Below are 27,498 nucleotides of genomic sequence, written 5' to 3'. Positions count from 1 at the left end.
ACACATTACTGTCCAAACAACTAAGATAAGAAGCAAGTACTAGTTGTCAAAGACATCAAGGATCTAGACAAATATTGAAACTCCGAGAGCAACCAAGACAACAACGACGATAATGGAGTCTGACGGAAAACAAACATCGACATTCAATTACAAAATTGCAATGATCCAAGGGATTACGGAACAAGAAGATTTGTACTCAGGTGCACATTCATCTACACTTATGGACACTCATTGAGCAAAAAAAAGATTGCTGAACAGGAATATATGGAACTGAAAACCTTCAGCAGCATAGATCCCAATACTCCGGAATTAGATAAGGATGTAGATCCATCCATCCATTACAATTTTTTCTTTCATACGAGGAGTAATTGTTTTTATTATGCAGATGAACAATATAACGATTATTCATTTAAACAGCAGAAGTTTGTATGCAAACTACAACAACGTGACAAACACCATTTTACAAACAACAGACCTGTTTCTTTACTTCCATAATTTTATAAAATTATTGAAAAATTGTTTAACAACAAATTGGACAAATTAATGAACAAAAATTAAACACTCACACACAACTAATACAGATACAGAGTCAACATTTCAACATCAATGGCATTAGTCTAAATAACGGAATAGATTACCAATGTAAAGCTGTGCGTATACAGTGCACAGCTGCCTTGTTTATGGATTTAACAAAAGCATTTGACACAATCAATCATAATATCTTAATGAACAAAGCAGAACGGTATGGCATCAGAGGGTTGGTCTTGAAATGGGTAAAAAGCTACTTAACCATCAGGAAGCAATACGTAAAGATAGGAGAACAAACGTTTACAGAGCGGAAAATATCTTGTGGCGTACCTCAGGGATCAATACTTGGACCAAAATTGTTCAATCTTAGTACAAACGACATTTGTAAAGTTACAAGGGACTTAAAGTTAGGATTATTTGCAGTTGACACGACTGTGTTTTGTTCAGGAGAGAACACACAGAAAGTAATACAAAAAATAAGAGAAGAAATGAGCAAATTAAAAAGATGGTTTGCTCCACGACCCGACCTCGGATAAGCGGAAGAAGATGGATGGATGGTTTGACAAAAACAAACTTTCTTTGAATCTCAGCAAAACCAAAATAACTTTTGGGTTATACAACAGATGATAAAATGAACTGGAAACCTTGTGTAAAAAATATACAACATAAAGTAGCAAGAAACATGTCAACAAATAAAGCAAAATATTTTCTGGACCAAAAATCACTCCATTTTCTCTACTGCTCACTAGTGTCACTATATCTGAGTCATTGTGTTGAATTATGGGGAAATAACTACAAATGTGCGCTTCATTCACTAACGGTGTTACAAAAAAGATCAATTAGAATAATACATAATGTTGCATATAGAGAACATACAAACCCTTTATTTATTGAATCAAAAATATTGAAATTCAACATAAAATTATGTACAAAGCAAACTATAACCTACTACCCAGGAATGTACAACATTTTTTCTCAACAAAAGAGGAGAAATATAACCTTGGGGGTTGGGTTGTATGTTTTTTTTTATTTTTATTTTTTTCATTTTTTATTTTATTTTTTTGTCATAAAAAAATACAATCATGTGTGCTTACGGACTGTATCCCTGCTGACTGTATTGATCTATATTTATATATAATGTAGGAACCAGAAATATTAATAACAGAAAGAAACAACCCTTTTCTGAATGAGTGTAATGGGGAAGGAGTTTTTTTTGGGTTAGTGCACTAATTGTAAGTGTATCTTCTGTTGATTTAATAAAATAAAAAAACATTTTTTATTTTTTTTATTTATTTTTTTCAAAATTTCTTGTGCGGCCCGGTACCAATCGATCCACGGACCGGTACCGGGCCGTGGCCCGGTGGTTGGGGACCACTGCTCTAAGGTACAGTAAGGCTCCACTTTTTAAAATACGCTCAATGTTAATTTACATTGGATTTCCCATAGACATGCTACTGATTAGCATTAGTGATCTTACGTGGCGATTTCAACACCTCCAAATTAGGTAATAAAAACTACAACTAAGACATAAGTTACAATCAAACAGCTGATGTGTAATAATTACATTACTTACAATACAAACACTTTGTAGGGCTCAACAAAAGAAAAGACTAACCCATTCAACGTAATGGCAGAGACTACTTTGTGGCTCAGGCAACACATCACAGTCTAGGGTTTTTTGGGGGGTTTTCTGGTAAATACCGTTTTATGTCCATCTTCCCTTTTCTGTTTCTTTTGCTCTCCATGTAAAAAAATACTCACCAACACTGCCGCTACTACAGCAAACAAGCTAATTTAAGCTTCGGCAAGACTCGGCATAACACGGGGAAACATTTGCATATCACATGCCCCGAAAGGGACAAGCGGTAGAAAATGGATGGATGGATGTTACGTAAACAAATCATGAAAAATTGTCTAAACCACAATTGCTGTGAAGGAACCCAGAAATTGCTCTTATTTTCATATATATATATATATATATTTGATTGTATTGTATTTTATTTATTTTTTTTGTCATAAAGAAATACAATCATGTGTGCTTACGGACTGTGTCCCTGCAGACTGTATTGATATATAATGTATATATTGTGTTTTTTATGTTGATTTAATAAAAAATAGAAATATTTATTTATTTATTTATTTATTTTTATTTCTTGTGCGGCCTGGTACCAATCGGTCCACGGACCGGTACCGGGCCGTGGCCCGGTGGTTGGGGACCACTGGTATAAGGGACATATTGTAGGCCTTTTTTTCTTATTTTCTTCATTGATTCAACAGCAATTTGTCATGAATTCCTTATAATTACCCATTTTCCTAGGAAATTTCCCATTTATTGAAATGCAAATGTTGGCAGGTATAATGACCGCTAGCCATTTTATTTGGGCCGAATGGCAAGTTTAGTTTAACCTGTTATTGTGACAAATATAGACATCCATCCATTTTGTACCGCTTCTTCCCTTCGGGGTGGCGGGGGGCGCTGGAGCCTATCTCAGCTACAATCGGGCAGAAGGCGAGGTACACCCTGGACAAGTCGCCACATAGACATTCATTGTTAAATCTGTTCTCTTAAACCACTATTGGTAACATATATTAATCGTTCATATATTTTTTGTGAAAAATATATATATAAGTTTGGAGCCCGCTGCAAACTGCACCTTGGCAATTGTCTTTTCTTAATACTGTTAATATTGTCCATGCAAAGAAGTGAGTGGGTTGGCTATAGTTGTGTTTTTGTTGGTGTCTCGTAATTTATGTTTTCATGATTATGACAGAGTAAAACACAGTCCAAGTTATGATAAACATTTCTGAAATGTCCTCCATTATTTTGCACAGAGTGGGGAGAGATGCAGAACATCACCACCACACGTGAACAGGTGGAGCTGCGAGGGCTGGAGAAGTTCACCAACTACAGTGTTCAGGTGCTGGCCTACACCCAGGCTGGCGATGGGGTCCGCAGCAACGTCCTCTACATCCAAACCCGTGAGGATCGTGAGTATACACGCTTAAAGAATTCCCATATTAATTTTGCTAAAATTCCGAAAAGAAGAATTTATAGGTTGTGCTTGTTGGTACAAAAGATCAGGGAGTAGATAAATGGGTGCTTGGTGTATCTCAAACCCGTGACAAAAGCTCATTTATGCTAGGAAGCTCCATTAGCAGTGCTAATGAGAATTAAGAGGCTTTGGGTACACGGCTCAGGGCTGAGTGAGGCCTGTTGGGAGACGCTGTGGGGGAGGGATGCGCACTCTCGCACAGCGTATAGCGCGCAGGAGTCAACCATCATCCCGAGCCTACATCCTTTCCACCAGCCATCTTGCCATAGGCGGAGGGATTAACTCCTCTTGGATTAGAAAGAATTAATTTTGTGCTTACACCATTGGTGGCAGGATTACAGTCAGATCCATGTCTCTTTATAAAGGAGGGGTCCTGGGTGGCAAACAAGCACCGAAGATATGATGATAGAAGCATTATACAGCCTATTGTGTGTCTTGAGGTCTCCCTCAAGATGAGTGTATTACACCTTCTACTGTCACTTGTCCCCCTCTTATCAGTGCAATAGATCATAATGGACCGATTGTGTAGTTGGCTCTGTTTTCTTTGCACCATTGTGCTGCTCCTCTACATTATGACACAGGCCGCACTGATTGGACTGCAGGCTGTTTGTCTGCCTAGAGTCCTGGGCAGATTTTGGGCAGCAGATGGAGCTTAAATCCCACCCCTTTCCGCACTACACGGTTGTGCCACTGTGGTTCAGTTATGATAATGACAAGTGCTTCCTCACAACCACAGCCACCCATCATCATTCACCCTTTGCCTCTCTTGTAAAAGCTACCCTGCTTCATCCTATCTGAGAACTGAGGCTGAATGACGGGATCAGGGGGTCCTTGAATTTAGGGGAAAAAAAGGAATGTGGAGAAGGATTTACCAAGGCTTGGTATTACACTGCAGTGTAGCCCTGAGATGAGGCCCACTGTCAGCTGCACCTAATATTTATGTCAGGTCTTGAATAGGTTTGACACTGTGAATCCCACACTGTATAGCTCAGCACACAAAAGCCTCTCATGCCATCCAGTGCCCTGCTGTGTTTATTCTAAAGTGAGCATGCGTTCTAAACTCTCCTAAGGCTTTAGCTTGGTTACTTACAATGGGGAGTATTAGGTGGCATCCAGTGTCAAGCTGAAGTGGCTGACAGAGGATCAGACGCTAGTGTCTAATCTGTTTGCGAGTTAGGAGAATGCTGGGTGTCACAGCGTCAGAACTGCTGACCAAGGTCTGAACGAACATATGTCACCACTGGCCATGCAAAAAGCACTTCTTTCAAGTCCTCCCGGAGCGGCTTAGTGCTGGATAAGACTGGAAATCTGCAAACAAGCCTAATCACTTTAATAGGCATCCGCCACAACAACACGCATGAATGCTCATGAATGTACAGTACATGCCTGCTTTTTTTATCTGCATGTTTGTTTTCCGTAGTTCCTGGTCCTCCGGCTGGCATCAAGGCAGTTCCCTCTTCTTTGAGTAGCGTGGTCGTGTCCTGGTTGCCTCCCCAGAAACCAAACGGTGTCATCCGCAAGTACACCATTTACTGCTCCAGTCCAGGATCTGGACAGCCGGTGAGCACGTCCGTTCTTTGTGGTCACTGATTCAAACATTATTAACTCAACCTCTGTGCACAAATGTGCAGTTGTTTTTTGTCACTCTTTTACTGTGTTTGCGCCATCGCCTTATTTCCTGCCCTCCCAGATGAACAGATGAGGTTGTCTTGGCAACGTGATGAGACGTAGATATGCAAATGAGGCCGAGAACAAGCTCACACATGCACACTGCCGCATCAGAGAGGCGCACAGACATCACATTTCAGCCATTTGCTATTTATACACCCGTGTGTGGCGTTTCACTTTTGGTTATATCACGTGCACACAAGCAGCATCACACAATAAATTCTGATATCTCCCCCTTTGTTGTTATTCCAAAAAATGCTCCTCAATTTCTGTGCATGAGTGCCATGTAAATGAGCATGGGCTGGGAAGACGGGTAGGGAGGGAGGCTGAAAGAAAGACCATTAGAGGTAGGCACAGACAGAGGGGGAATGGGGGTGGGGGGTAAGAGAAGGGGAGAGAGTGACAGACGGGCAGGGAAGGAGGGAGGAACAGAGGCGGGTATCAGTCACATCGAGATGAGAGTGCTTTTGTCTGTCTTTTCATTATCTCCCTGTATCACTCCCTGGATCACCACAACACTGCCGCTATTCTGGTGGAATGTTCGCACCCCCTCCACACACACACACGTCCTCCCTCTCTCAATCCCTCCATCCTCTTCGCCGATTTAGACAGAGAAGGAAAGGGGAAAGCAAACGCTGAAGGAGCCGGAGATGAGCACTAAAGAGATGAACAGATTAAAAAGGCAGAACAGGGGATGGACCTGAGAGAATGTTGTGTTTTTGTGCGTGTTTTTTGTGTGCCTGCAAGTGTAGAAATCTTTTACAGAAATATTTGTAGGAATTTGAGGCATTTACTAAACGGACAAATTATTTAATTTGATTACCCCGAGAAGGACAAGCGGTAGAAAATGGATGGATGGATATATGACATACTACAAATAGAATGGTTTCATTTACAGCAAATAATTTTGATTAATGATTTGTTTTTGTTGTAGAACTGCACTATTTATTACTAAGGGTTGTTTTTAATATTTTCATTAACTATAAAAAAATTACAAAAATTTGTATGAGTTTTTTTTTTTTTTACCGTAACACATATGACACCCAAAATAATATTTCTGTTATTGAATATTGAATCAATATTTAATTGGTGTGAATCAGTTTCTAAAGCTAAAGAAATACATTTGTTTTATCTTCTTAAAATGATTTCCTAAAAGATGGCACCATAGCATAATAATCTGAAGTAAAAATCTAGAACAGTGGCATCAAACTCCATTTCATTGAGGGCCACATCACAGTTATGGTGACCCTCAGAGGGCGGCTTGTAACAGTAAATATCTATGAATATTACTGTGTAATCGCATCATGATATTACATGATTGCCTATGCATTTGATGACATTATTATATGTATTTTACATACAAATTGATGGATAACTTGTTTTGAAATCATAAGTCAAGGTGACAAGCAAATATTTAAATTTTTATTTTTATTTTAACACCATCCATCCATTTTCTACTGCTTGTCCCGTGATGAGACATATGTTTAAAATATATGTTGGTATATTTGTTGTATAAGCACATAATATTAAAGGTAAAGACATGCAAATGCATGCACTGCATGCATTTCTTTTCTGTTGAAATTAAAAGACCAAATACATTTAATTAGAAAGATGAAGTGTTTTTTTGATTTCAAGGTTTCTGCGGATAAAACAATGTGGCGTGCCAAATCTGCCCCTGGGCCTTGAGTTTGACTGAAAATGTAACAAAATATATGTACAAAATAGATTAAAAATGGTTAAAAATAATCGAAAACATTAAAAAAATAAGAAAGAGAAAGAAGAGGAAAAAAACTACAGATGATGTTCAGGATTTTAACTATACAAAGAAAAAACATGAGACATCTATATATTAATTAGTGTTAATTAAAGAAAGTAACATACCATTTACTACCTAGAGGTTTGAAGGACCTAACTTAATTGTGAGTGCATGTTTGATAGGAGTGTACTCAATCGATCTAAAAGAATCTCTTGTGTAAATTGTTATAGAAGACTCATTTTCACTCCATCAGGCGCCTAGCGAGTACGAGGCCAACCCAGAGATGCTCTTCTACCACATAACACACCTGAGTCGAGGCAAACAATACCACATCTGGGCTGCAGCCGTGACGACCGCCGGACGGGGCAACATGAGTTCAAAGGTCATCGTGGAGCCGGCCGGGAAAGGTGAGTCCGGAGGACAAGCCTTGTGAAGGTTATGAGGCAGTGCATCTTTAAAGATGGCTATTAAATAGCAACATGATCTGTTCACACATCACTTTCATCACTCGCCCTCCTTCTCGCTCTGTCTGCGCTCCGGCTATTGATTGACAGCCGTAGTATTGATTGAAGTGCCAGCTATGTTGCAAGAAACGCTTTTGTTAATTATGTGGTGATGAACAGGGCCTATCTCGTAAAATGACCCATGGGGAGAGAGGTAGCAAGCTAGAATCAATAGAGGGGAGGATCTATGGGTTGAAGATAGACTAGAGAGACAAGGAGGTCGAAGGAGGGGCGAATTAAGGCCTTCCTCTCAGACAAACTGGGCCACTTGTATAGTAAACAAAAGATGGGGGCTACGACATCATGAAGGTTAAGAGTTTGTTTGGGTGTATCTGTCAAATACTCAGCTGCTTTTGTGCCATTTTTTTTGCAGTCCCAGCCAAAATCTTGTCCTTTGGGGGTACTGTGACCACGCCCTGGATGAAGGAAGTACGTCTGCCCTGCAAGTCTGTGGGAGAGCCAGCACCAACCATCAAATGGACAAAAGACAGGTCAGAGTTGGCCATGTACAGTACAAGTCTCAGCTTAATGACTCGTTGTGGGTCTAGCATCAATAAACTAAAAGCGCAAAACCCAGCTAAGACCCAAACACAATGATATGTCATAAGCGTGTCAAATGTTTTTCGCATTAAGTTATAATTATAATATTTCTATTTTTATTCATTTGTTTTTTTTTAATGAAAATAAAACGTATTCATATTTCATTATTTGTACAGTAAACCCTTGTCTATTGCTGTTAATTGGTCCCGGTCCTGACGGTGGTAAATGCATTCATTATAAATCGAATATTTTCCTAGCTATAGCATAGAAACTATTTACCATCTTTTAAATACCCTTTTAACATTATGAGAGCCCTTTAGACACAAAATAATCCCCATATAGTCACCTTTTACATTGGTTTAATCCAATCGTTAATGCTGCCTGAGGCTAAGCCAATCAGTGGCCACAATATTGAACAGCACACTTTGATTGGTTTGGGCTCATCTACTGACAAACACTACTGTAGTATTGATATTTTTACTACATGTAACCATTTGTATGCTTATAAATTTAGGCCAAAAATACATAAAATATGCTTCAGAGTGAAGCCGCAATATCCAAAGCACGATGAGGCGAGGGACGACTGTGTCACATTTCAATGCTATTTTTATCCAAAATTTTGACTTTTTTACTCGGCACAAGCTGCCTTTTAGCTTGATTCTTTTTCATCTCCTTCTTTTTACACTGGAAGTGAACAACATTTTAATGACAAAATGCAAGCAAACTTAATATTGTGTCAATATGTAAAACATATGAATGATCGATAATAGACATTAAGAAGGTTTAGGATCAAATAAGCTCTGTCTCTTGCTACTTCTTTTCAGACATGTTGAATTGTACAAATGGAACCATGTAATTAATTTTCTTTAAAGTAACCATACCAAGTTAATTTGACAGATTTCCTGTTTTTGTACATTTTCACCATGTTTAAAATGTTTAGAAATACATTTTAGGAAATAATATTTACATTTCCAATTTTATGGAAATATAAAATAGACTGCCTTTTATTATTACTATACTGTACACATAGACAATGAGAATGACGCAGCGCCTTTTAATGTGCAGACTTGCACATAGAATACTTACAGTTAGAAAAATGAAAAAAAAAAGTGCTGAAGCATAAAATGGAATAAAAAAAAAAAACATCCTTAACATCAGTAAACATCCTTAAAGGTACAATTCACAACAACAACAAACAAGAGCCTCTAGATTCACTTAACTTCCTTGGGAAAGCCACCACCTTGAGTAAACATCTGTAATATGTGTATTCCTTGCCAGTGAGGACTCGGCCATCCCGGTGACAACTGACAGTCAGCGGCAAATCTTATCTAATGGCACACTCGCGCTGCGCTCCGTCAAAGCAGAAGATTCGGGCTACTACACCTGCACGGCCACCAACACCCTTGGATTTGACACCATCATAGTCAATCTTGTGGTGCAAGGTAAAAGCTAACAGAATGCAGTCTTTTTTTCTTACTTATTTATTAAGTCGCTGTCCATGTGTTGCCATCCAGTTCCTCCAGACCAACCCCGTCTGACTGTCTCCACCACTTCCACCTCCTCCATCACCCTGGCTTGGATCCCAGGGGACAACGGCGGAAGCTCCATAAGAGGTATTCTTTCATGCATCTGTGACACATCATAAAAAACATATTTTGTGTGACAAATTGTTGACAATCTCAATTCAGAAAAGGACTTCTGACTAAAAAGTAGGCAGACCTAGCTGACTGCTGCTACCTGGTGGTTAAAGGATGTACCAGCACATCCTTTTTCTGTTACAAGTACATTGAGTCTAACAGAAATATGTGGTATGTGATCCTGCAGGATTCGTGTTGCAGTATTCAGTGGACAACACAGAGGAGTGGAGGGATGTTTTTATCAGCTCCAGTGAGCGTTCCTTCAGGCTGGACAATCTGCGTTGTGGAACGTGGTACAAGGTCAAGTTGGCGGCCAAAAACAGCGTTGGCTCAGGGCGCATCAGTGAGATCATTGAAGCTAAAACGCATGGCAGAGGTAAATAGCGGTATCAAATTATCGCGTTAATTGCAATTAGTTCATTAAAGTCTTATTTACAGCGTTATGTTTTTTAATCGCAAATTTTTAATGTCTAACGCTACTGTGTCTGTATGCCTGCGAGTTGCCTCACCCTCTTATTGTGTTTGACTGGAGGCAACAACAGCACCGCCATGCAGCACAAAGATAGTATGGAGCCACGGCAGCGTAGAGTAGACAATGCTTTTTTTTTTTGCGAAGCGCGCATCCATCTATTACACGAACTATGGAGAAATGGCATCTTTTCCAGATGTGTTTTATCCCACATTCAACTGACCTTAAACGCCTATAACACATCTGTGCATCAATATAGTGGTATATGACATGTACAGTGATGGGAACATTATATTTAAAATCAGAGCGAACCTACATGGAGAAGAATGTTGTTTTAATTGCCGTGCGTGTCATAAATGGCATGCTCGTGTCTGCCTCTGGTGGAAAAAATTTAACCGGAATTCATAAGTAAATAACTTCATGTTATGTAGTTAAATAAGTTTAAAATATGAACTGATAAGTTTAAAATATCAAACAATCTTGCACATTGATGTATGTGTAAGAGACAATTGTGACCGACAGTCAGGAAAGCCTTTGAAAGCCTACATTTCATTCCGTTTTACAAAGTTTAACATGTAATTGTGACATATATATACCGGTACATTGATTTGTTCCTACCATTGGTAACATATTCTAGCACTGTGTATGATGGATCTGTTTTATTTAGAGGAAAAGCAAAAAGTTCAAAATTCAATACTTATTTGTCAGAACATTGTTTTTACCGTTTTTGATGTATTAACTTTAACACTTTGTATGGACCTGAAGTTTTATTTCACTAAATAGAACAAAATGTATCTGTTTAAATCTGATGCAAAAATAAATGGCTTAATAAAGCCACCTGTTTTGTTTAAATATCTACATTTCTAATAATGTAATGAATTTTAATGAAACATTACTTTTCCCAGCATTTTTTAGGTGAGATTAAAAAAGGGATTCATTATTTTAATTAATTACAGAACTTAATTAATTTATTCATTGCTCATTTTTTTGTAATAGCTTGTGGAATATTAACATTATTAAAATGTTTTTTGGATGATTGGATATCATGCCTATGTTTCTGATGTGATCCACAGAGCCTGTGTTCAACAAGGACCAGCCACTACTCACGCACATCAACTCCACCCATGCAGGCCTCAACCTGCAAGGCTGGACCAGCGGTGGCTGCCCTATCACTGATATGATGTTGGACTTTAGGCCCAAAGGCACTTGGGCCTGGCAGAGCTTGAAGGCCAACTCTACCACTCAGCTCTTCCTCAGTGAGCTGCGGGAGGCAACCTGGTATGAGCTCAAAATGAAGGCCTGCAACAGCGCTGGCTGCGGCAACCAGAGCTCCCAGTTTGCCACCACCGACTACGATGGGAGTAAGTGTGCCAAATATATTGTTAACATTCTCTTGTCATTCCATTTGAGTTCAAACTAATCCTGCTTACAACAGGCACAATCCCTCCCATTAAATCTGCCCGTGGGGAGGGGGATGATGTCAAAAAGCTGTTCTCCATCGGTTCCCCTGTCATCCTGGTCACCATCGGTGTCGCTTTACTCTTCATCATCCGCAAGAAACGCAAAGAGAAGCGGCTGAAACGCCTAAGAGGTGAGATGAACGAGTCTCTAACAGCTGCATCCAGCTCTTATCTATGCATCTAATAAGATTGTGTCTTCATGCAGATGCAAAGAGCCTTGCTGAGATGCTCATCAGGTGAGAACAATCTTTATTTCTTCATATATATTTTCTAGCAAAGGTAACTGCTGCAGCAGGAAGTATAATGACTGACTCACAGCCTACAGACCCACACTAGTAAATATACAAAGGCCTACAAGAGGAATAAAATACTTTAATATAAACCTTCATATTTTGTCATCGAAATAATCTGAATTGTTTCAGTCAAAATATTTTAACCATAAATGGCATGATTTACTAAAGGTTTGCATGTTCAAAAACATATGCAAACCCAATAGCACACGCAAAGCTGATCTACTAAACGTGTGCAAAGTGGATTGCGTGATCATCAAAACAGCCACAATACTGGGAAGGGAGAAAATATAAACATCATACATCATGCGCAATGGGACTCATCCCCGTTTCAGGAGCACTATTTTGCATTTTATGTAGCACCTTTGCAAAAGACGCGCAAACTTAGTTCCACACACTGCTAAGAGAGAGGAGTGCTCGCGTTGCAAAGACACACGATGGACAGAAAATCCATTGTCCTATGTGTATGTTTCGAGAGGTCGTGGTTAGCGCTTTGCATGGCAGCTCCCGCCACCAGTGTGTGAATGTGTGTGTGAATGGGTGAATGTGGAAATTGTGTCAAAGCGCTTTGAGTACCTTGAAGGTAGAAAAGCGCTATACAAGTATAACCCATTTACCATTTATATTTGGACGGTCAGAAATAAAAATTATTAGACATCATCTATTTAGTACCATTCTTTCATAATTTCATAGCTGCTGGATAATTTAAGGGCCAGATTAAAACAAATTAAATGTATATGTTTTGGGACCATTTCATATGTTTTTAATGACGTTTGTTTTTTCCACATAGAAAATATATTACTAACATATACCCTTTATGATAAAAGCGTCTTGAAGTATGCATTTTTTGCATCTTGAGGACAGTATAGCAGCCTCCCTCCCATGAACCTTCAGCGTTTAAAAAAAAAAAGGGAAAAAAAGTTGTGTAAATGTAGATGCACTGCACGACTGCTTCTAAAATGCCCATAAAAAGTGGTGCATGCCTGCTGCATGTTTGAAATCATAGCAAAACCCACAGGAAGGATGATAACATGATACCATGAATGTGCAGTAAATGAGAGTGTCATGGTGATACCCCGTTTAGTACACACAAAAATCTCATTTAAATAAGGCGGTCTGAACCACTTTTTAATTGCACACCCAGTGTTAGTGGATCACATGCAACACACCCACTGAAAGTACACACTATTTAATAGATTGCACGCGCTGTTTAGCATGAGGTAATTGAGGCACCAAATGTGCTAAAGTCTTACAGATGATTATTTTTACAATACAGATGCAGTGAGCTGTAAGGAAAACATTAATTCCTTAGGTTTGAACTCATGGTTATGGTTTTAATTGAATTCGAACATGCATACAGTCACATATTTTGAATTTCTCATTACATCATGTCTGAAAAGGAGTGGGAATAAAACACAGCGTATTTCAACCTACCCCTTTCCCATTCCATAGTATTTCCTACACATGTATTTGTTTCCTTCCTGTGCTCTATTCGTAACACAAACAAATTGAATAAATAAATAATCAATACAGTTCTCATGTGTGAATAATGTCATACATGAGAACTGTATTGATTCTCATGTCTTTCCAAAATTATGCCCCCATTTGTGGAACGGCCTGTCGTAGATTTTCAGGGCTGCCGAGAATGTTACAATTTTTAAAAACAAGATCAAGACCTACCTTTTTAACTTGCCGTTTAATACATTTTCTTATTCATCTCATAATTGTATTATAGTATTAACCCCTTGTTTATCTAGTATTTATTAGCTTTTATATATGACATCAATTGATTTAATTGTATCTAGTTTTTACTTACATATTTATGCAATATTGATACATTTTACTATATATTTTGCATGACATATTTTATTCATTTTATCTTATCCTCTTATATTTGAGTTATTTCTAGCGTTTCCTCAGCGGGAGCCTTCTGCACTTGGGGCTTTGATGTGCCGCGGCTTCTGTGGCTCTGGCTCATGGGTTCCTCGCTCTGTGCCCTAGGTCAGAGTCATTGCGGCTGTGGCCCGTCATCATTTAGCTCCCGGTGCACTTGGCTGTGTTTTCTCACCTGGTTCCTCCTTGCTCAGCCAGATATATTCTCACATGACTTTTATTATGTGGGTCGTGGAGGGAAATGCGGTTTGGGGGGAGGACTGAATGACAGTTTGAGCCTGGAATTATCTGGTTTTTAAATGTTTTTGAATGCATAGCACTTTGTGCTACATTTTATATGTATGAACATTGCTATATAAATAAAATTTGATTGATTTATTAATTGATATTTAAATAAATATACACGGTGAAGAAAATGTAATTTAAATTGAAAATGATATTTTAGCAAAATACAAAGAATTGCAAACCGACTTAACACCATTGGCTATTACATCATTCTATTGAAATATATTGGTTAATGTTCTCAAACGCGCAGGTCTGAGGCATAAAAAAAGTGTTTATGTCCATTTTGTGTTGGGCTTTTTAAAAATCTGTTATGTTTAATTTCACAAACATTTGCATGCAGCAGACAAATTGTCCAGTCCCATGTTGATAGTGTTGAAAACATTTGTCTAAGGTAGACCTATTCAAGATTTTGAAAAATTCTGTCAGCGATTATTCATAATTAATTACAAGTTAACAGCTGACAAAGCTATTAATTGCAATTAAATATCTTAATTTTTTGACATCCCTAATTTTTAAGAATATTACTTTCTACAATAAAGAAGCATGTAAAAATACATAGATTGATAAACTGCTTGTGTTTGTGTGCGCAGCAAGAACAATCGCAGCATCGACACCCCTGTGAAAGGTCCTCCTCAGGGTCCGAGGCTACACATCGACATCCCTCGAGTTCAGCTGCTAATTGAAGACAAGGAAGGCATCAAACAGATCGGTGCGTACTTGACACAAAGGCGATCATCCATTGACATCATTAGAATTCTACACAGTGTCATGGGCACACAAGAAGATGGGTACCACCCTGGAAACAATGAACAGGCTTGAGAAAATATAGTAGTAAATAATTGTTACCCTGTTTACGACGATGCCGTCGGACTGCCTGACTAACGGACATAAGCGGTTTTCGACATAATGGACATTGAAACTAGCCATTGCTTGCACATCTACTTGTGACTTTGACAGGAGACTTAAGAAAAACGGCCTCTTGGTGGCATGGTTTTTCTCCATTTGTGCTTATTTGTATTCCTGTTCATTGGTTTTGATATGAGATTGTCTATTCTAAAACAGAGGTGTCAAACTCGGTTTCTTTGGGGGCCACATTGCATTTATGACTGCCCTCAGAAGACCACATGTAATAGTGACGAATTTATGAGTATAAATGCGTTAGAGGGCAGCACGGTGGCAGAGGGGTTAGTGCATCTGCCTCACAATACGAAGGTCCTGAGTAGTCTTGGGTTCAATCCCGGGCTCGGGATCTTTCTGTGTGGAGTTTGCATGTTCTCCCCGTGACTGCGTGGGTTTCCTCCGGGTACTCCGGCTTCCTCCCACTTCCAAAGACATGCACCTGGGGATAGGTTGATTGGCAACACTAAATTGGCCCTAGTGTGTGAATGTGAGTGTGAATGTTGTCTGTCTATCTGTGTTGGCCCTGCGATGAGGTGGCGACTTGTCCAGGGTGTACCCCGCCTTCCGCCCGATTGTAGCTGAGATAGGCTCCAGCGCCCCCCGCGACCCCAAAAGGGAATAAGCGGTAGAAAATGGATGGATGGAAATGCGTTAGAATTTGCCTAATAATAGTGTTACAAAATTGCCTATGTATTTGATTATTATATATATAATATATATTATTCTGCAGATTTTGCGGTACAAAACAATATCCACTCAGTCGCCAGAATTTTACGGTTTTACATTTTACAGCATACTGCTTTAAATGGAAAAATGGTACCATGGTCTTCCATCCATCCATTTTCTACCGCTTGTATCATGTTCTTTTCCCGTAAAATTTTAGCGACTGACCTGCAGTTTTTTAATACTGTGTATTATTTTAAATACAACAGTTTTTTATGATAAAATTCTGGCGACTGACCTGCCAGTTTTTTACAGTGAAATCATAATCTCACATTGTACGATTTCACAGATAACTTGCTTTAAAATCGTAAGTCAAGCAAATATTTAAGTGTTTCTTTTTATTTTAACAACAATGTTTAGAATGTATGATAACATAATTGTTGCCTTAAGAAATGATTTTAACGTTTAAAAGATATGCATCTGCATGCATTACATATATTTTTTTCTGTCAAAATGGAGATAAAAACATAAAGTACTTAATTGGTTCTTGAACAGGGTTCGTGAATCAAAAGGATTGTATAGTGAAGCAAGTTTTTCCATAAGCAACAATGTAAATATGAAAAATGGGTTTCAGCTTTGACAGCTATTTTAGTTAAGGTTTGTACACTTTGAACACAATATAAAATGAGTATTAGGGCTGGAGGATTTTTGAAAAAATAATAATCACGATTATTTTGATTGATATTGTAATCACGATTAATAACACGATTATTCATTAATTTGAAAACATCAGTATTTATTGTACCACCAAAACTCAACTTTAAATATAGTTTTAAAAATCAGATATGAATTAGTAACTAATAAACCACAAGTAAAATAATAGTGATAACAATACATTTAAAAAACAATAGCAATATAAAAAAACATTAAAATTCAGTTTTTCCATTTTAATTGTTTTTATTTCCATTTTTTACCTTTTACATTTATTTTACCACCATATACTGTGTGCTTTGTGTCTCATACAAAATTTAATAAAATCCTCACATTTATTGCTGCAATACATAAAATACATACAATTTCCACGCTTTTGTGGGTCATATAAAATTATGTGGTGGGCAAGATCTGGCTCCCAGGCCTTTAGTTTGACACCTGTGCTTTTACAGAACTGCTGTAGTAATTGTGTTGTATGTCTTGACTGCAACATCCATAAATCACTAGTACAAGCACAAAACCTTTAAGTGGGTAACAATCTTTTTTTTTTAATGTAAACAAGTTATTTTTGTTAGTTGCTGTGGTAAAATCCAGGTTAATACTGCAGTGCTTTTATTTTGGAGCTCAATTTTCACTGAACATGCGGTGTAAAAAGAAAATAGTTATGTTGCTGTTGTTAATAATAAATGTAGCGTATAGGAAACAAGATGTATGTCAAAATGGACTTGATAGGTCTGTTTTTTGTAATAAGAACACAATGAATTTGATGGTTTGGTCCTTAAGCAGGGTCCGTTGTACAAGCCTCTACATTAATCTAACCATCACATGTTGTCATGGTCTGTCTGTAACAGGAGAAGACAAGGCAGCAGTGCCAGTGACAGACACAGAGTTCAGCCAATCAGTGAATCCACAGAACTTCTGCACAGGCGTGTCTCTTCATCATCAAGCCCTAATCCAGAATTCCGGACCTTTGATTGACATGTCGGACATCCGTCCTGGCACAAGTAAGTTATGATGGTGTCCCGCGCATTCTTCAAAAGATACACGCTAAAAAATTAAAAACACATACCTAGCTGTTCTCTGAGCTTCCGGACTTTTTGTCAGACCCTGTGTCCAGGAAGAGCATCAAGTCAGCACACAGCTCCAGAAACAGATACTCAAGTCAGTGGACTCTGAGCCGGCCCAGTCAGAGCCAGTCTACAGCCTCCGCACGAACTCTGACCTCAGATTGGCGGACTATGGGCTCTCACGGCATCACTGCCACTGAGAGCGACAGCTACAGCGCCAGCCTCTCACAAGACACAGGTGAGGAACATGCAAGGCCGCCTTAAAGCACTGGCTTACCTGGGCTGGAGCCCAGGGGCCCCACCAATCAGGGGGCTTAAGTTTTATGGGGGCCCCCAAAACCCTCAGCCCCAGTGCTCCCCCTTAGGTTAAGCTGTCCCTGGGCCCATGGACACTCTTTGAACGCAACGCGGCGCACAAGTTTCATCACTTGACGTGATGCACTTTTTTGTGTGTTGACAGATAAGGGTCGCAACAGCATGGTGTCTACAGAGAGCGCCTCATCCACTTACGAGGAGCTGGCGAGGGCGTACGAGCACGCCAAGCTGGAGGAGCACCTGCAGCACGCCAAGTTTACCATCACAGAGTGTTTCATCTCTGACAGCTCCTCCGACCAAATGACCACAGGCACCAACGACCCGGCAGACAGCATGACCTCCCTCAGCACGCCGTCTGAGCCTGGCATCTGCCGCTTCACAGCTTCACCGCCTAAACCGCAGGACTACGACCGCGGTAAAAACGTGGCTGTGCCTATTCCTCACCGCGCAAACAAAAGTAAGTAATAATCATGCTTAGACCTGCACTTCCTGCTTGTTAACCTACTAGGATAAGCCGTCGTTTTGCTCATTGACGACGGAAGACAGTAGATCCCCGCTATTCACTGGGGTTACGTTCTGAGACCAACCGCAAACAGCAAATAATTACAAGTAAAATTAGAATGTCTTATTTGTGTCACTGTAATCAAGCCTAGATTATGCTGTTGTATCAAGGCACCACCGGGGTCACCTCCACTTTCCATCAAAACCCACCTCCTTGCTTGACTTTCTTCCCTGGTACCCAATCCACATCTGCAATAATGGTCTATGGAAGTATTATTGTAGCAAAACTATTTGCAAATGCGTATCTCAATCCTTGCATCTGTAATCTGATTCACGTGTACGTGTACTAACGTGTGTGTCTGCATCTCAATCTGTGTGTATAATCAGATCCACGTGTGCGCATTTTTAATTTGTATTTCCATTTGTGCATGTTAAAAATGTATATATATAATAATATGTCTGTCTGATAGGGGTGTAAAAATTAATCGGTACAATCCGATAAACGATTTTAACTTTAGAGATATGAATACATCGTTTGGCGAGCATCTGGATCGATCTATATGTAGTATGGATCCAGTTGGAAAGTTATGAATTGGTTGATTATACAGTTTGTACATCGGATAGAAAATATGGTCCCTCTAATCTTGCAAGATTTATGTGATGACGTAATTCGAGAGTACGACACAGTGTAAGCCAATCAGAAGCAACCTAAGGCAGGTCGTTGCGTCTTTCTTTTTCACACACACTTCAGCCCAGTCTTTTCAACTTGGCGACTTTCTGTAAAACACTCTCTCCACACGTATCCATGTTTGGTGCATTTTAGCTGCTTGATATTTTTGATTGATTACAAAACTTTAAGAAGGTCGTCACGGAAGCAAACAAGGTAGAAGTCAAACTTTTACATCCTCTTAATATCCAATTATATTATTTATATATCCATTTTATTAAATATATATTCATCACATTAATTTAATATATATACACACACACACACACATATATATATATATATATATATATATATATATATATATATATATATATATATATATATATATATATATATATATATGTATGTATATATATATATATATATATATATATATATATATATATATACATATATATATATATATATATATATACATATATATATATATATATATATATATATATATATATATATATATATATATATATATATATACATATATATATATATATATATATATATATATAACATACTGCAGTCGCCTGTCGGCCCTCGGATAAATTATTTAGCCCAATGCAGCCCCCAAGTCAAAAAGTTTAGACAGCCCTGATGTAGTCTATACACTACTGTTAATGTCTTGGAATTGCAACTGTATACAAACTCTACTATATAATACTTGCAAATGAGACACAGGGGTGTAAGAAAACAACACCTGGACAGCATAACTCAGTGTTAAATGTTAAATAAAAAATAGCTTTCTTTTAAACAATTGACATTTATTAAGACATTTGAACACACACAAAAATACCAAAAATTGGTAATGTTGATTATCGATTCCCTGGTAACAGGATTTGCGTATCGATTCTAATGTGAAAGGATAGATAGCGGTGCACAATAATGCATCACATCTCTGGAACTGTCTGGCGAGCTAATCGGAAAGGTATGAACGACGGGTTGCAGACCCCTGGTTTAGACCCTGAATATAAGTCAACCAGCCTTGTTTAGGAATGCAAAAAAAATATCTTGTCAATACAGTAGCAACTTTATAATTGTGTGGTTTTGCATTTGACATTTTGTAGACGAGTTTTTAGGTAGAAATCTGCACCCCAAAAACATGTCAGTTTTTCAACTCCACTTGTGCTCTCCTCAGGTGAATTCTGCAACCTACCCCTTTACATGAAGACAGACCCATTCTTCCGCAAGCAGGGCGAGCTGCACGATCCGTGCCCGGCCGTGCCGCCGCGGGAGGCGTCCATCCGCAGCCTGGCGCAGCGTGCGTATCACACGCAGGGCCGCCACAAGACTCTAGACTCTGCCAAGCAGCAGGCCCTGACGCTGGGCCACTCTGGACTGGGCAGCTTGGGCGCCGGCTCGGGCACTGCCACCTTGCCCCAGAGGACTCTCACTATGCCCGGCACCAACACAGCGGCGACCGCCTCCACGTCCAGCACGAGCAGCAACAGCGGCAACAAGATGGGCGGCTCCAGAGACTCGCTGCTGGAGAGTAGCTCCTCCGCTCTGGGCCGGCTGCAGAAACAGAGCGTGGGCGCTTACTCCAAGTCGTACACGCTGGTCTAGTCCAGTCAGTGCCATCCCCGCCACTTTGGTACCCTCAAAGGGCACCTTTTTTACCCAGCTGAAGGTGAGCTGCCCGCTGCCCTCTCCATAGGTGTCCTCCACCACAGAGACCCAGCTAACTTTTGCTTTTTAATCCTCACATGGGACTCTTAAAGAACTACTAACTCCAACTAACAGTTCCAGCCGGCTGGTGCTCAGCTCTGCCCAGAGCAACTTATTGATCATACGTGTGGAGCAAAAAGCTCTATGAGGTCTACAGATGCCCTCACCTCTCATATGCACACACTGTCCTTCATACAGTAGGAAAAGGATTCATATGGCTTCACTCGTCGCGGTTTACCTGACACATGAAACGTGACAAATTCGGGAGTGCACTACTCACTTTAGCCGCCAGATGGCAGTAAAGTGTTCAATACCTTACAATGTGTTTTGTGGCAATTCCAACTTTGACCACAGCGTCAGTTGCTATGTAGAGTGGCGCTTTCCATCATTTTCAGCACACTGCATTGTAAAATTATTAACCCCCGCCTTCCCTCTTCCTCTCACGCGAGATCCACTTAGGAATGGGGCCATATGAATCCCTTCCCTACTTTAGTTTGAGTATTACTGACAATTTAGAGGGCTTCAGTTCTTTATTCTTATTGTATCTTTTACCCCATGTGTGTCTCCCTAATCACATTTGGCAAACTTCCTCAAAAAGATATAAGAAATTAAAGCATCTGCAATTTCCCACCCCCGCCCCCACATTGCAAATAGCTATTATAAAGAATGCACATTTATATTTCTATGTAGATTTATTGACTTCTAATTATGACAAAGCATAAATGCTATGTGTCGTATTTAAAGAAATTTAATGACAAATTTAAGAAGAACGAGACAATCGCTCAATCAATACAAAATAAAGACATTTAATAGAAGAAAGTGTGGATGCTTGGGATGACTAAGAAGTGTTAAAGTAAGCTAGATATTCTTAAAATATATTGAGTGAATGGTATCTCCGTCCTTTGAGTGCATTTCATGAATAAATAAAATATTTACCCAGTGGTTATCTAATTGTGCAAAGTGGCCACACCCACAAGTTGATTTGTAGCCGCTGATTCATCGTCATGACGACCAAAAGCTCCCAGGAATGATGAGAATGAGGCGAAACATTTTAATGTCAGGGATTTAAGTTGTGAAAGTGATCAATGAATATGTTTGTCGTGTCCTGTCTGAAGTACTGTAAATGTCCCTCTGATATGTGCACTCACTACTGGGATGTCTCTCTCAAGCGTCTCTATTCTAGCATTTTGTGCTTTATATTTATTTGTTATATTGTTTATGGGAGGGTGTTTGTCTGTTTATCATTTAATTTTTTTTATTGGAAGCGTAGGTTGTAGACTAAAGTCAAGTATGTGGCCTGTGGCTTCAACCAGTTCAGCCAAACCAAATCAGGGACTTGTAGCTCTTTTGGTGACACAAACTAATATTATATTATGTATATATACATACTGGAGTGGGGATGTAAAAGTGACACATTCAGGCTCCTGTGCTCATCCCCCCGCCCTCCTTAAGTTACAAATATCCTTAGCCCAAACATACTACAAGCAGAATGGCTACCTTTGTCAGTGTTGTTTATAGATCAAGTCTTGTACATTTAAAACAGTTTTTGTATGAAGAGCTATTTTCGTCAGAATGCTTCAAGGGACACATCGCATTGAATCCCCCAAGAAATCGGTATCAACAAATTCAATATTTTACTTCTGAATGGGCAAAACACTTTTCTCTCCCTTTATTTTGATACTAATTTGTTGATTTTTTTTTACATTCTTTTCTGAAGATCTTTTTGATGTTGTCATTTGTCCCATTAATTTGAATTTTTATTTTTGTCGATCCTCTAAAAAGTCATTGCATGCTTGCTAAAAGGGAAAAACATTTGAAGGAAAAATATGTATGAAAATCCAAAACCTACAAAAAAAAAAACCAAACAAAAAAAAAACGCTGAGGGTATCCCAAACCTTTGTTTGAGTTGCTTGTTATAGAAATTGCTTGTGTTCAAAAATACATTTTCTATGAAAAGAAAGCAAAAACTAAAAAAATCATTCTAACACCTTGTGCAATAAAGCTATCTTTCATACGTCATGGTTTCTCTGTTTTTCCCACACGTCATCAAGGCTTGAATTATATATAAATACAGCAAATAAAACAAAATGCGTGCAATTGATGGATTTCACAACTGTTGAGTAAATGTTATGTAATAGTTTATGATAAGCATTTTTTTTTTTTTTTAATTTTTTACAGAGGAGGAAGTTGTCCACCCACACTTCATGTCTCCCTACAAGAGGGCACCCTTTTTAATTTTCCTGAGGGAACTGTCCTGAAGGAATCAATAAAGTACTGTCTATCTATCTAAATCTTTATTGGTGCACTTGTTGGACCAGCGTTTGTAGATGATTCCCCTCTTTGCACAATCATTTGCAAAAATTGCTTAATGTACAATAATTTGACTCCTTGAACTCATATGAGCAAATACGCACGGTATGGAGGGCTAAATGGGACAAAATTAAACAAGTACTTTTCTAAATTAAGTAACATAATTTATTAACATTAAAAATTGGCATTGAATAGTTTTATTTGAATTAAATACATATATGTGTCAATTTATCAAATGTAATATTACATTTAATATTTTAATCAATTAGTTATTGATTTCATTATTTCATGATGTATTTAATTATTTCATGTTGTATTTAATTATATTGATGAATAATTGTTTATTTAAATTAATTATTTAAAGTTGTATTCATTTATTTAATGTAGCCCTCCATAGTCCATAACAGGGCAGATTTTTATTTAGTGTCTCATTGTGCCTCTACACAGCCAAGTGGGGGCGCCAGAAGCAGCTTTTTATCCAGCAGTGCTGTTATTTTTTTTATTTAAAATTAAAACTACACGAGAATTCAATGCATGGTCTGGGTCTGGTATTTTTTTACTGTAGTATATGGCCTAAGTTCCGAAAAATCGGGTATGTTTGGTAATATCCTCAAAATATGATATTATCTTCTGGTACGATCATTACCTGCTAAAACGCACACAAATAGAAACCCTGGTAAGTGCCAAAAAAACCCAGGTGTAGCGAACACACAACTCAAAATGAGCCAAGCTAGCAAACAGCAAAACAGCCGGTTAATTGACTGGGTTATTTATTTATTTGTTTTACTTCTCACAATGACAATGTTGGCCATGCTAATTGAAAACGAGACAAAAAGAAAAAGTAAAGACCATATCGCCACAGCGATAAAGTAAAACAACGTGGTAAGCTAACGTTAGCATGTTTTTTTAAATCTCTCGCCCTGTCTTGCACTGACTTACAAAGTTCTTCTCGACCATTGAGGAAAGAGCAATGTTTGACGTCATCTATATAGTACAGTAAAGAAATGCTGAGGCAAAAGTGTCATAAAAGACAGCCAAGTAGTGTGGTGTGGTAGTAATGGAAAAGAGAAGGATGATGTCATTATTGAACACTGTAAGTGTGATAGAACTACTGTCAGTACACAATCAGTCTTCTCTGTATTTGAATTCTTGGGTTTTACAAAACCCCTCAAAAGTCAGAAATATATAGTTTTGATTGTTGTTAACTAGCTAAATAGCTTGACGCAGTGTTGGGGTTGGTTTGTCACGTATATTCATACATATCACTACACAGTAGCCTGGCCTGATGATGTGTTTATTGCTCAATTTGTTTTGACTTGCAATGAATTCTACATCCATTTGTGCTTAAAAGTAGTCTTTTAAAGTCCCAAACACCACATCTCAATACCAGTGGCGGGCCGTGCGTTTCCCATCTAGGCCTTCAGTGATGTCGGACTTCAATGATTACCTCTCAAAATACCATAATTGATGTCACCACATGACCATTGCTGGAGAAATACTATACAGAAAACATTTACGCACTACTGGGTATTATACAAAACGGGTTATTTTCTGGCGCATTTAAAAATCAATAAACCCGCATCAGCAATTAAAACATATCTTATGTGGTACTGTCAAAATTAAAATTGCAAAATCAATTTTAAACGTAAAAAAAATTAAGAAATAAAATATCTGAACTCACATTTCATCGACAGCTGAGCTAGCTTCTGGGGTTGGCCGAGATGGTCTCACAAGATCTAGTTTCTCTTTAAAGGCCTACTGAAATGAATTTTTTTTATTTAAACGGGGATAGCAGATACATTCTATGTGTCATACTTGATCATTTCGCGATATTGCCATAATTTTGCTGAAAGGTTTTAGTAGAGAACATCGACGATAAAGTTGCAACTTTTGGTCGCTGATAAAAAAAAAGCCCTGCCTGTACCAGAAGTAGCGTGGCGTCAACGGTTGAAAGGCTCCTCACATTTCCCCATTGTTTTCAATGCAGATAGAACGATTCGGACCGAGAAAGCGACGATTACCCCATTAATTTGAGCGAGGATGAAAGATTAGTGGATGAGGAACGTTAGAGTGAAGGACTAGAATGCAGTGCAAGACATATCTTTTTTCGCTCTGACCGTAACTTAGGTACTAGCTGGCTCATTGGATTCCACACTCTCTCCTTTTTCTATTGTGGATCACGGATTTGTATTTTAAACCACCTCGGATACTTTAGCCTCTTGAAAATGAGAGTCGAGAACGCGAAATGGACATTCACGGTGACTTTTATCTCCACGACAATACATCGGCAAAACACTTTAGCTACGGAGCTAACGTGACAGCATCGTGCTTAACTGCATATAGAAACAAAAGAAATAAACCCCTGACTGGAAGGATAGATATCAAATCCATCCATCCATCCATCCATCTTCTTCCGCTTATCCGAGGTCGGGTCGCGGGGGCAGCAGCTTAAGCAGGGAAGCCCAGACTTCCCTCTCCCCAGCCACTTCGTCCAGCTCCTCCCGGGGGATCCCGAGGCGTTCCCAGGCCAGCCGGGAGACATAGTCTTCCCAACGTGTCCTGGGTCTTCCCCGTGGCCTCCTACCGGTCGGACGTGCCCTAAACACCTCCCTAGGGAGGCGTTCGGGTGGCATCCTGACCAGATGCCCAAACCACCTCATCTGGCTCCTCTCGATGTGGAGGAGCAGCGGCTTTACTTTGAGCTCCCCCCGGATGGCAGAGCTTCTCACCCTATCTCTAAGGGAGAGCCCCGCCACTCGGCGGAGGAAACTCATTTCGGCCGCTTGTACCCGTGATCTTGTCCTTTCGGTCATAACCCAAAGCTCATGACCGCAGGTGAGGATGGGAACGTAGATCGACCGGTAAATTGAGAGCTTTGCCTTCCGGCTCAGCTCCTTCTTCACCACAACGGATCGATACAGCGTCCGCATTACTGAAGACGCCGCACCGATCCGCCTGTCGATCTCACGATCCACTCTTCCCTCACTCGTGAACAAGACTCCGAGGTACTTGAACTCCTCCACTTGGGGCAGGGTCTCTTCCGCAACCCGGAGATGGCACTCCACCCTTTTCCGGGCGAGAACCATGGATTCGGACTTGGAGGTGCTGATTCTCATCCCAGTCGCTTCACACTCAGCTGCGAACCGATCCAGCGAGAGCTGAAGATCCTGGCCAGATGAAGCCATCAGGACCACATCATCTGCAAAAAGCAGAGACCTAATCCTGCAGCCACCAAACCAGATCCCCTCAACGCCTTGACTGCGCCTAGAAATTCTGTCCATAAAAGTTATGAACAGAATCGGTGACAAAGGGCAGCCTTGGCGGAGTCCAACCCTCACTGGAAACGTGTCCGACTTACTGCCGGCAATGCGGACCAAACTCTGGCACTGATCATACAGGGAGCGGACCGCCACAATCAGACAATCCGATACCCCATACTCTCTGGGCACTCCCCACAGGACTTCCCGAGGGACACGGTCGAATGCCTTCTCCAAGTCCACAAAACACATGTAGACTGGTTGGGCAAACTCCCATGCACCCTCAAGGACCCTGCCGAGAGTATAGAGCTGGTCCACAGTTCCACGACCAGGACGAAAACCACACTGTTCCTCCTGAATCCGAGGTTCGACTATCCGGCGTAGCCTCCTCTCCAGCACACCTGAATAGACCTTACCGGGAAGGCTGAGGAGTGTGATCCCATGATAGTTAGAACACACCCTCCGGTTCCCCTTCTTAAAGAGAGGAACCACCACCCCGGTCTGCCAATCCAGAGGTACCGCCCCCGATGTCCACGCGATGCTGCAGAGTCTTGTCAACCAAGACAGCCCCACAGCATCCAGAGCCTTAAGGAACTCCGGGCGGATCTCATCCACCCCCGGGGCCTTGCCACCGAGGAGCTTTTTAACTACCTCAGCAACCTCAGCCCCAGAAATAGGAGAGCCCACCACAGATTCCCCAGGCACTGCTTCCTCATAGGAAGACGTGTTGGTGGGATTGAGGAGGTCTTCGAAATATTCCCTCCACCGATCCACAACATCCGCAGTCGAGGTCAGCAGAACACCATCCTCACCGTACACGGTGTTGATAGTGCACTGCTTCCCCTTCCTGAGGCGGCGGATGGTGGTCCAGAATCGCTTCGAAGCCGTCCGGAAGTCGTTTTCCATGGCTTTCCCGAACTCCTCCCATGTCCGAGTTTTTGCCTCCGCGACCGCCGAAGCCGCACACCGCTTGGCCTGTCGGTACCTGTCCGCTGCCTCAGGAGTGCTATGAGCCAAAAGAACCCGATAGGACTCCTTCTTCAGCTTGACGGCATCCCTCACCGCCGGTGTCCACCAACGGGTTCTAGGATTACCGCCACGACAGGCACCAAATGTGATTAGGGAGACACACATGGGGTATATCAAATCAACAATACTATTAAACCATGGACCTGTAACTACACGGTTAATGCTTTCCAGCCTGGCGAAGGTTAACAATGCTGTTGCCAACGATGCCATTGAAGCTAACTTAGCAACCGGACCTCACAGAGCTATGCTAAAAACATTAGCTATCCACCTA

The 27,498-nt window shown here is 40.1% G+C and overlaps 1 protein-coding gene across 1 annotated transcript in view; it reads left to right on the top strand.

Moving 5' to 3' along the window:
• The window catches only part of LOC133649935 (cell adhesion molecule DSCAML1-like), a 158,375-nt gene extending 135,362 nt beyond the window's left edge, over positions 1 to 23,013 (top strand). The window contains exons 22-36 of the mRNA XM_062046652.1: positions 3,361 to 3,516; positions 5,002 to 5,141; positions 7,259 to 7,412; positions 7,882 to 7,999; positions 9,327 to 9,490; positions 9,563 to 9,661; positions 9,873 to 10,061; positions 11,228 to 11,515; positions 11,590 to 11,745; positions 11,820 to 11,850; positions 14,673 to 14,791; positions 17,208 to 17,360; positions 17,461 to 17,661; positions 17,884 to 18,195; positions 20,102 to 23,013. Coding sequence (XP_061902636.1) covers positions 3,361 to 3,516; positions 5,002 to 5,141; positions 7,259 to 7,412; positions 7,882 to 7,999; positions 9,327 to 9,490; positions 9,563 to 9,661; positions 9,873 to 10,061; positions 11,228 to 11,515; positions 11,590 to 11,745; positions 11,820 to 11,850; positions 14,673 to 14,791; positions 17,208 to 17,360; positions 17,461 to 17,661; positions 17,884 to 18,195; positions 20,102 to 20,529 — 2,708 coding nt within the window. The 3' untranslated portion in view covers positions 20,530 to 23,013. The remainder of the gene's footprint in view (positions 1 to 3,360; positions 3,517 to 5,001; positions 5,142 to 7,258; positions 7,413 to 7,881; positions 8,000 to 9,326; positions 9,491 to 9,562; positions 9,662 to 9,872; positions 10,062 to 11,227; positions 11,516 to 11,589; positions 11,746 to 11,819; positions 11,851 to 14,672; positions 14,792 to 17,207; positions 17,361 to 17,460; positions 17,662 to 17,883; positions 18,196 to 20,101) is intronic.
• The last annotated feature ends 4,485 nt before the right edge of the window (positions 23,014 to 27,498 follow it).

The sequence above is a fragment of the Entelurus aequoreus genome, linkage group LG05 (genome assembly GCF_033978785.1).
Source record: "Entelurus aequoreus isolate RoL-2023_Sb linkage group LG05, RoL_Eaeq_v1.1, whole genome shotgun sequence".
In the NCBI taxonomy this organism is placed as follows: Eukaryota; Metazoa; Chordata; class Actinopteri; order Syngnathiformes; family Syngnathidae; genus Entelurus; species Entelurus aequoreus.
Note: the sequence above shows the minus strand (reverse complement) of the source record. Positions and strands in the feature narration are given on the sequence as shown.